Source organism: Mizuhopecten yessoensis, unplaced genomic scaffold (assembly GCF_002113885.1).
Source record: "Mizuhopecten yessoensis strain PY_sf001 unplaced genomic scaffold, ASM211388v2 scaffold10641, whole genome shotgun sequence".
Taxonomy (NCBI): Eukaryota; Metazoa; Mollusca; class Bivalvia; order Pectinida; family Pectinidae; genus Mizuhopecten; species Mizuhopecten yessoensis.
This window is the reverse complement of record NW_018408648.1, coordinates 285,728-296,935: the sequence shown is the minus strand read 5'-3', so window position 1 is coordinate 296,935 and position 11,208 is coordinate 285,728. Positions and strand designations below refer to the sequence as shown.

The window sequence follows — 11,208 nt, the reverse complement described above, 5'->3', positions numbered from 1 at the left end:
GTCTACCTTGTTTGGTTCAAAAATACTCCCAATTTGCTTTAAAATGGACAATTGCATTGAGGCTTTCCTACAAATTTCAGAAAAAATGAGCTTCAAAGTTTAAAAATGAATCAAAGTTCAACTAAATAATAACAAATAAGGAATAACAAAAAAGTAATAATAAATAAGTGGTAACTAAAAATGTCCCTCCAGGACTTCCGCAAATATTAGAAGCAACATTTACGTTAAAAATAATAAAAACATTGCTGACCACTTTTTGGTCACTGATGATGGCCTCATTTTCGCCATTTTTCCTTTAAAATTACATATTGCATTGTGCAGAGCCCTTATTTGATAAAAATGGTTTAATGGTGGGCCTTTAGACACATAATTTCTATGGTTACGAAATGCCTCCCAATTAGAGGCTGATTTGCAACCAATATATTTGTTAAAAAGCATACGTGTCTTATACAAAGCTTTACGCAAGTTTGAATTAAAAAATGGACACTTTTTTTGCTTTACAACTTTTTCTTTTACAAGAGGATGTTCATCAATAATATCAGTGATAAGTTTTTCATGGGCCCAATAAATACCATCAAAAGCATAAGTTGCATGGAAAGGGATTTTACTTATATCATCACTGAAAGTTTTTTCATCAAAATATTTAAAACATCTAAATTTCCTCTTTTCTTTCACAACTGGTTTACATTTCCCTTTAAAAACAGTCCCAATCATATGATGCCAGTCACTAAGACCACAGTTAAAAGCAACTGACCACGCTCGACGTTGCTAAACTAGTTCGCCGGGTTATACCGCATCACTGGAAAAGCTAGCTTGCCAGTAAGGCAGTATATGTTATATATGCATCGTAAGAGGCGACTAATGAGGGAACCCCCGGCAGAATTGTGGATTTCCTTTTATGCCCTCTACTTGGGACACAAAAGCGACCGAAATAAATCTGATGAACCCATTGCAATATTTGGTATCTATATATTTCTACTTCTAACTACCTTTTATTTCCTAGCACCTTGCTTAGCAACGATTCATTTTTGGCTTTAATATTGAACGTTCGCCCAGATGAGGAAGGCAGCCTGGGTTCTGCCCCCAGGCCGGGACATACCAAAGTCCTTAAAAATGGTAGTTGTTATTCCCTGCTTCACATGCAGCATTTAGGGGAATAGCAACAACTGGTAACCCGTTGTCAGTATAATGTGATCGGGTGGAATGCTGTGATGGGTGCCTTTGGCATGATATTTCAGTGAGATAGCACTAACAAGTAGGCATCAGTTACGCGCTATCACAAGGAGGCGATACACCAACACACCCTGCCTTCTGTAAACCCAGCACACACACACACACACACACACACCCTAGCACGCATACACAACACACGATAGGACGTTAAACAAAATAAAGCCAAACCACGTGGCGATAAAATATGGTGGCATAACTAATATGGTTAAAGTTGGTATGAAAGTACTATATAAGGGGTTGGAATATAACCACATAATTAGTAATTCATTCTGACGATTTTCTTTCGATTAAGCCATGTCCATTGCATCAATGACTTAAGTATAAATTTAAACAATACTACGTCTGACAATACATTCAAATTACATATAAATTAAGTTGGTTATAATTAAGGAAAATTAAAATCTGGGGTCTTGGAGCTTTCAAGTTAGCTAAAAAAAACCTTTTTTTTCTTTCGTTAAAACTATTTTTATGTTTACTCACAGATTTTAACTTAACATTCAACTGCATTTTAGAGATTGCATTCAAAAATAAACCCACGACATAAATACCGGATTTGAGGTACAGAGTCAATATCCGGATTTAGAAATGACCTAAGTATCAACAACAATGGCGGCGCCCATAACAAGAGTTCCTCGTCCAACAGTCCAAAGTCTTTCGCCATACAGAAATGTTATCAGCTTCTTAACTAGATGTACATGGTGTTAGGGGTGTCCACAAGTCAAGAATGGAGTTTTCAAAAGAACGGTAATTACATTTTGATATTTTTTTAATTCTCTGTCAAAATTTGATAGGGTTACTGGGAACTCGGAAGCAGATAAAAAATATCGTATCGAGTCTTTTTTAATAATCTAATTCTCTTCCCTAAAGTACAATACATGTATCGGGAATTGGATGAATGATGTTGTAGCCGCAGTTGTCAGAGTGAGAGAAAGCCAGGACAATCTGACAAACAGCTGAACTGAAAATATCACTGATTGATTGCATAACAGCTCACAGCAACATCGACATCACTCCGTATTTCCAGCCAGGTCGGGGAAAACCACTAACTTGCGTATAATACGCAAACTCGCCTATTATAGGCCAAAAGGGGTATGGATTTGCTACTAAAAATAGCCAAAATCACTTTAATCTAAACTTTTTCAAATTGTTTGTCAAAGTCGCATTTATTCAGTCATGAAACATAATACAAATGCAAAAATAAACTTTATTTGCCTGTGGGAAAGTACCAAAAATAGATGCAATATTTCCGGTAAAGTTACATCAAGTTTCTAAGCAATGCTTTCAGTAAACATCTTGTAGCAAAATATAATTTACCTTGTCGTAAATTAATGCGATTTTTAATAATATCTTGCAAAAGTTACTCTTAAAGCGATTTGGGTTATTTTTAGTAACAAATCCATACTGCAACTGGCGTATAAAAGGCGAGTTTGCGTATTATACGCAAGTTGGTGGTTTTCCCCAACCTGATAGTGAACTGATGGTAGGTCTGGCAACTGTTCCATTGAGATAGCCACAGCGGTATTAAATCACAGAAGTTGATTCGGTTTTGTTTATTTTTGTACAGACGTAAAACTCCTGCGATTAAGCATTGGAAGGGACATTGTCAGACAGAGACAAGAAATTATCTTTAATTTATAGGCTTAGAACTCTTTGGAAGGTTTCATCATAACATTCCACAATGTGTTTGAGATTTTTTAACGTCCTACTAACAGCTATGGCCATTTAAGGAAGTGCCAGGTTTTGGTGGTGGATGTTAACCAGAGCGCCTGTAGAGAAACCTTCAACCTACAGACAGTACAAGGCAATGTTCAGTCCCGGGCATGTAGGGCCTTGAACCCTCGACCCAGTGGTAGAGCAGCAGCACGATTTACCCAAAAATACCCCAAAAATACCCAAAAATACCCCCAAAACACACAAAAACATTAACTATACATAGGTATTTATATTTCTGCTACCTGACGTTATGTAACATAATGATGTTTCCCGTTAATTGGATAGTTATAGTGACGTGAGTAATATTAACTATATGTATCTGAGTTACTTCCCCTGCAAACAAGTTTACACGTTTGCCTCTTCACAGAAGATCGATATTTGTTATATAAAATTGTATTTTTCTCACTCTTTCCACATTATTTGACATAGGTAGCCTATGTTTATTTTGATTTGATAAGTGCATTTGCTGTTAAGAGGATATTGTTTGATGTGTTAAATTTGTACTTGTTTTTTTAAGGTTCTGATTATTTCAATCTATTTTGCGTTTTCACATATAACATACTCTCGTAATTTCGATTGGAGGAGTTGACAGTTGATGCAGAAAATTAGGTTACTACATTAAAATATTAACTGAATATTATTTTTAGTGTCGTTTGTGTTTTTTTTGTGGTCTTAAGCTTATCTGGATGTTTTTAGGGTGTTCTTTGGGTGTATTTGGGGTCTTTTGAGGGGTTAGGGGTCTTTTTGGGTAAATCGTGCCATCCCAAAGGGCTAGTGACTGTAGATGGTCAGACGCCTTATCCATTCCGACACTGAAGCCCACTATCATTCCATAATGGGAAATCCAACAACTTTTTAAGTTCAGCCATAAGATGGATGGATGCATAAAATGTGAACTTAAGTCAGACACTGAGACAATATTTTTAATCCATTTTCAATCCTTAGTTTATAGCATGTGAAATCACAGTATCAACAGAAAAAAAAACACAAAAAATATAGCAGTAACCATAAAATGGAAATGTAAGATATTTCCAATATAAAATTATGGAAACAAGATTTTTTTTTACAGTTTTTGTCACAGCTTACCCATCAAATATCTGACTCTTAAAAGAGGGATTAATTATTTGAATTCCTACACACAATTTCCATATGTTTATTCTGGATATTGGATGCAATCTACAGAAACTGTTTCCTTAATTCTGACTGTTTTTTAAGAAAAGACATTGCTGATATTGTAGCCATATCATGGTGTCTGACCTAACATTGTGTTTGACATGAAGTCAATTTTACCCTGCTGCAGGTAATATATTCAAATCTTAGAATTGAGGTCCAAAGCATATGGTCTGAAGCTCATGCTAAAATGGCTAATTATAGTTATCATGGCTAGTGAGGCATTGAATGATTTGGAGTATGCAAATACCTGTAACTAAATTGCAATTATAGGTTCATGAAATATGTACATAAAGTACACGTACAGATGCATGAATGAAATTATGAATGCAAAAATAAAATTCATGAGAGGTTCATTGAGAAAATATTAAGCATTTATTACTATATAATCAGTTTGTCAGAAAATTGCTGTCCTTGTGTACCTGGTAATGTCACATACAAAAAAAAAAGTAAGAAAAAAAAAGTCATCATTTTGTAGATTTATGTCACCCTGGAAAATACTAACCAATTGGAATTCCTTACCGACTCGGCTAGGGAGAATTTCTCTTCAGCTCATTCGATAGACCGTAAGACTAGTAAACCAGACAGCCCGGGTTCGACTCCTAGCAGAGGCTTTGAAAAAATAATCACCTCTGTTACGTTAAGATTAAAGAATGGTAATTTTATAGGGATCGAACGGCATACCGGCATGAAAATTTCAAAAACGCAGTTCAATCCATATATTTACATTTCTACTAAAGAACAGTTTAATTTAATTTATTTGTTCATAATAATTTATTTATTAACTGCGCCCTGTATATGCATCGTCCTTTAAACGACATTGGCGCCAATTATAAATTAACCGTAATCATTTGAGCGTTTGACATGGGGGCATTGTCCATGTTATTCGAGGCGAAGCAACAAGACTCTCATTGAACAAGGTTTAAATCTATGACGTCATAAGTAAACCACGTGTAACGTCACGAGAGTTTTTGCTTTCATACTCAAATGAAATGCATTTCTGCTAGTAGTGTTATATAGTGGCAATGCAGAGCAAATGTAAATGTATTAGAATGATCATCAATTTGTAGGGCAATTCTTCCAAGCGTCATGAGTATATTTTGAGTAAGTTGTTTTAATGTTTTTCTTACCATTTTCCAGTATCATTTTCTTTTCCCTGCTTTAACTAGAAGTGTTGGTAAATGTCTTGAAAATGCCATACTGTAGGTATATCTGTTTTTATGTCGTTCCCATAAAAAAATGAAGAAATTGTTGGAAAAAGGATCAAAATACCATTTATCAGAAATCACAATAGCACAGTTCCATGTAAATGGTGGCACTCCCGGCCCTCTGATCAACTAATTAAAAGTGTACAATGTTTCTATGATTCTATAGAGTGGATTGTCTCCCTTTGTACAATGTTCAAAAACATATAGTATCACTTAAGTTGTCTCTTTCGTGATAGCTTTCTCTACACTTCAGTTGCTTGTGTTCAGCAGAGGTAGTACTTGCATCAAAATTTATAATTATAGTGTTATCTGCTACACCACACGTAGTGGTTAGGTGGTTCAATGGATAACACATTCGCCTTTTAACAAGATGGCTGAGGTTCCACTCCCCGAACCTGCATGAAAAGGTATGGGGTCAGCTGCCCGACCATGAAGGTTTTCTGACTTTTCTCCATATACTCAAGTTTCCCCCTGCATTAAGCCCCCATGAGCTAACATCCGGGTCAACAAGAGTGATTAATGCAAGTTGAAGTAATTTGTTTCACAAATGTTGTAAAATAAATCAAGTTTATATTTATATTCTTATTTGACCCTTATTATGCATCCCCCTAAAATAAAGGGAGACATAGTCTATTAACACAGTTCTTCTTCCGAGTGGTTTGATTTCTTCTTATGCAATCTTGTCTGTGCAGTAGCTTTTCAACCCTAAAAGACATCTTTATGAAATTTTATGAATACCTGAATCAGATTCACCTCTGTCATCCTCGATATTCAGGGTTTACGCTCACTTTCGCTCTCTACACCCCTGAAATATGTCATAGCAAAATTGAAGACTCAATATGCAGCACCTTGTGGACGAGACGAGAAGACTAGTTCGATCCTTTGATGTACATCAAAAGAATCTTGCGGTCACGTAACGGTAAAAATTGACAGGCTTTGAAGTAGCGATTGTTCAGTTTTTTTCACCTGAGACCAATCAAACAGCTATCTTCGTGCCTTCAATTTTGCTATGACATATTCCAGGGGTACAGAGAGTGAAAGTGAGCGTAACCTCTGGATATCGAGGATGCACCTCATGTGACCTTCATTTCAAGATCAAAAATCAAATAAGAGCATATTTTCAGCAGAATATTGTCCAGGCTAGCTGTTTACCATCAATGAAATCAGAATAAAACTTGAATGAACAGTAACTTTGTCGTCCCCTGAAGGTGTGAATAATGCATCATTAATGGTCACCTGTCTTGATGAAACTTAGGTTGTATCTGCGTCACCCACAGAAGTGTATAGTAATTAGGTCACTGTGACCTTCATCTCTATAGGTGAAAGGGAAATTTGATAAGTGCAGTCTTTTATATTTCTTCTACCTTTAAAGATGTCTCGATAAATCACAAAATTTTCTGCATCACCAAAAGAACATTGTGCTGTATAGCATGTACTTGATATTGGTCAACATCACCTTTACTTTTAGGTCAAGGTGAAATAAGTAACCATCAAATATATGTATTGGTTATAACCTAACTTCACAGTTGCACTCCCATTTTAGCTAGGAAAATTCAGAAAAACATCTTTACTAAGTGAGGGAAAGACAGCTCACACAGCATGATATTTTCTATTGTGGAGGCACGGTAGTCTAGTGGTAGGATGCCAGGCTCGTGACCAAAGGGTTGCGGGTTCGAGTCACGGCACGGCAATGTGTTGTATCTTAGAGCAAGATACTTTACTCCGTTTGTTCCAGTCTACTCAGCTGTAAATGAGTACGTGGTTGGGCAGCGCTAGAATTGTTGAATGCTAGCTGTTAGCGCCGAAATGGCAGCACCGGCTGTATGCTCCCCAGGGAGTTGAGAAAGATATTGGCTGGTTGCAAAGGTCCTATAACCACGGATAATAATTTGTGAACTGCTTTGAGACGACCTACAAACTAGGTTGTGATAAAGCAGTATATAAGAACCTCAAATTATTATTATTATTATTTTTTTAATATCTAAAGATGTCACCATCCTGTCATCACCTTACACAGCAGTACCAGTGATGTGCATTGGGTTCACCATTACAAATGCTTGTTTAGTCCTGTGTGATGCGGACATAGAAATCTGAACAATTGAGATAAGGTTTATTAAAGATTTTCACTCAGCAAAGTTTGGTTTGTTTAATTGAGTTTTACGTCCTATTAACAGCTATGGTCATTTAAGGATGTGCCAGGTTTCAGCAAAGTTACATATACTCAAGTTAAATAATCTTTATCTCTGGTTGAGATGTCTCGTTTTACAACACATAGGAGTGATATCGAGTTTTATACTCTTCTACTATTCTTGACTACTTCTTCCTGGAATTAAAGACCATTTTATTGCTCACACTTTGCCATGTACGTAGAAAACCAATGACAATATATTTCATGTGGATTAATTTTGCTTTCCCCCCACTGACAAATTTGAGAGTAAAAGTGATTGAGTGCATTATAAAGGCTGTAACTACTGTTTTTTGTGCTATTTTGTGTACTGTGGCGTCTTTTAAGATATTCAAACATGCTGATCACATAAACTGTGCTATTAAGGTTTATATTTAATGGCGAGTTTAAACCCACTTTGAGAGAAATGTACCTAGATATATATTGGAACAGTGCCAGAAAATCTTATCTTCTATACAAGTACAATGTGTTTTACTTGATGAGACTTTGAGTATTCTGGATGATATATTTTAATTGCTGTTACTGTTTGTCTAACTGTTCTGGTTGAGTGAATTTCAAATTGTATAACATTCCTACCCACAATATACTCTATTGTTCCTTTACAATTCAAAACGGAATGCCATACCTTTGTTATTCTTTTCAAATATGCTTCTCTTTACTTTTCTGTTGAAGTGAAATGCAAAGAGATAGATTTTTAGCTCAACTGGCCCATTTTAAGGTCACAGGGTTCAAATATATTAAGATCTTTAAACAATTTCTTCTGAATTTGGCCTGTAGCATAATGGGATGAAGGGCTACAAAGTTTATAATTATTGACCTACTTTGAAGGTCACTAGGGTCAAATGTGTTAAATATCTCAAATATTTTTTCTTAATAACTGAAAGCCCAGGGTGCTGATATTTTGCCAGTAGCATGCAGGGATGAAGGGTTACAAAAATTGTTGAAATGAATGACCTTAACAGATTTTCAAAGTCACAGTGGTCAAATGTGTTAACAACTTCCTCTGATTAACCAAAAAGTCTGGGGGGGAAATGCTGGGAGAAAAAGCTCCAATTTTGTTCAAATAAATGACCTTAGCCCACTTTCTAGTTCACACAGGTGAAATATGTTAAAATGTTTGAACAACTTCTTCTCAGTACTAAAAAAAACTAGGGTGATGGTATCTGGTCAGCAGCATGCTGGGATGAAGGGCTAAAGTTTGTTCAAATATGATCTGAATCACCTTTCAAGGTCACAGGGATCAAATGCTAATATAAACATATTTTTTTCTAAATAACCAAAAGGCCCAGGGTGGTGATAATTTTTGTCTGTTGCTTAATTTAACTTATTTTAGTACATAGTACAGCAAGATAGCCACGGGTCAGAAATACAGCAAGATATCCACTGATCAGAAAAACAACAATATATCCACTGGTCAGAAATACAGTAAGATAGCCACTGGTCAGAAATAGAGTAAGATAGCCACTGGTCAGAAATAGAGTAAGATATCTACTGGTCAGAAATACAGTAAGATAGCCACTGGTCAGAAATAGAGTAAGATAGCCACTGGTCAGAAATAGAGTAAGATATCTACTGGTCAGAAATACAGTAAGATAGCCACTGGTCAGAAATAGAGTAAGATAGCCACTGGTCAGAAATAGAGTAAGATATCTACTGGTCAGAAATACAGTAAGATAGCCACTGGTCAGAAATAGAGTAAGATAGCCACTGGTCAGAAATAGAGTAAGATATCTACTGGTCAGAAATACAGTAAGATAGCCACTGGTCAGAAATAGAGTAAGATAGCCATTGGTCAGAAATACAGCAAGATAACCACTGGTCAGAAATACAGTAAGATAGCTACTGGTCAGAAATACAGTAATTAAGATAGCCACTGGTCAGAAATAAAGCAATATAGACACTAGTAAGAAATACAGTAAGTTAGCCACTGGTCAGAAATACAGCAAGATAGCCACTGGTCAGACTAATATATAATCATGCATTTTATGGTAATTCTTGTAGCTGATAAACAGGGAATTTAGTCCTCATGCCTATGTACTGTTTGGCTCAATGTACCTGCTGTTAGCCTTAGGACACAGAGCACTTAACTAAACTATTAGGAAAATTATTGTATTCAGACAAGAGTACCAGCTGTAAGTCCATTATTTTTGTGACTAATTCCTTTTTGTTGTGAATTACTGATACACAAGAATAATATCTGCAGCTGTGATTTTGTTTTGTTTATGAATCAACATTCCTGGCCCCACTGAAGACCTTGCATATCACTTATATTTCATTTAGTAAATTATTAGATTTGCTTTCATAGTAGGACAAATTTTATGTGAGTGTACAGTGTATATCACTGTGTACAGGTGATATCCATCAAGTAGCAGAGAGAAAAAAATCAGGACACAATTCGTTTTCTTTTTTATTTATATGTGCACATACATATACCAGGTACATTGTGATCAATCTTAAGAATAACTAAAGTGTGTCAGATTATACTTTATTTTATTAAGAATCATCAGATTAATGGCTGTGTTTGTATGTGGAGCGACATGAAGCGCAGACAGATACCGTAGTCACCACCATTTCTTAAAGAAAATGACCAGTTTGCATACACACACAAATCCAATGTGTTCAGTTTCAAATAACCTCCTTGATATGTGTATCCAGAATGGTAAATAATGTGTATTGGTCTACTCCCCTACCAATTAACTATATCATGTACGTAAAGTATGTTGAACAAATGATGATAAATTCTGTAATTTTATGTAGATTATACACCACTTGATTTTTTAATTATTTTTTTTTACCTTTTTTAACTTTCTGCCAAAAAATATCATTATTAGTGTTCATAAGACTGAATTAACATTGTATTTTATTGCTGAGATTTTAAATGATACACAGATTAGAAATTAATTTACTAATTAAGAATGTGAAAAATAATATTCAAATATATGGAAAATATAAAGTGCATTATTTCATATACCTATAATATTGCTTCAATATAGTTTTGAGTGATTTTTTTTTTACTGTATTTCACAATTATTTATAGAGTCAAACTTATAGGTAATGAGTACCAATAACATCCCAAACAGAAATGGGAAGCTTGCATTTTCCTTTTGTACAAGATTAATCTGCAAGCAAGAAATTGGAACCTTGCAGCAAGCTGGTAATTGAACTTTGCTGCAAGCTTGCAGCAAGGAAGTAACCAGCTTGTAAAGTATTGCAGCAACTTCATCCTGCAAGCTTACAGCGAGCTAGTCCCTTTGAAATTGCAGCAAGCTTAATAAACTAGTAAAGCCATAAATGAATCTGTGTTGCAAGCTTGCGAGGGATTTGTTTCTGAAACTTTCAGCAAGCTATATAGTCCCTGCAAGATTGTTGCAAGCTTAATTGAACCTTGTGAACCTAAGATGAGTACTAAATAATATCTATATCCCTCTCCATGACTGTTTGTACTGTTATGTCACATGACTACTAACTGTGTTTACTTCAGAATGAATATACACGTGCACCTATATCATTTTTTTGCAGGTCTCATATGTAGGATTACCCACTGTGTCATCAGAATAAGGAACATAAGATATATTTCATGTATACTGCATGTCCAGTCATAGTTCCAAGATATTTAACCCTTTCACCCCTATGTAACTTTAGTAGAGTCTGCCATGCATTGATCTTGATGAGTCCATTTATGGTCTACAGTGGTGAAAC

General features: G+C 35.5%; 1 protein-coding gene across 1 annotated transcript in view; it reads left to right on the top strand.

The window, feature by feature from the left end:
- Positions 1-1,881: 1,881 nt before the first annotated feature.
- LOC110461627 (alsin-like) overlaps positions 1,882-11,208 on the top strand; it is a 73,203-nt gene continuing 63,876 nt past the window's right edge. Inside the window, exon 1 of the mRNA XM_021515170.1 lies at positions 1,882-1,977. Coding sequence (XP_021370845.1) covers positions 1,958-1,977 — 20 coding nt within the window. The 5' untranslated portion in view covers positions 1,882-1,957. The remainder of the gene's footprint in view (positions 1,978-11,208) is intronic.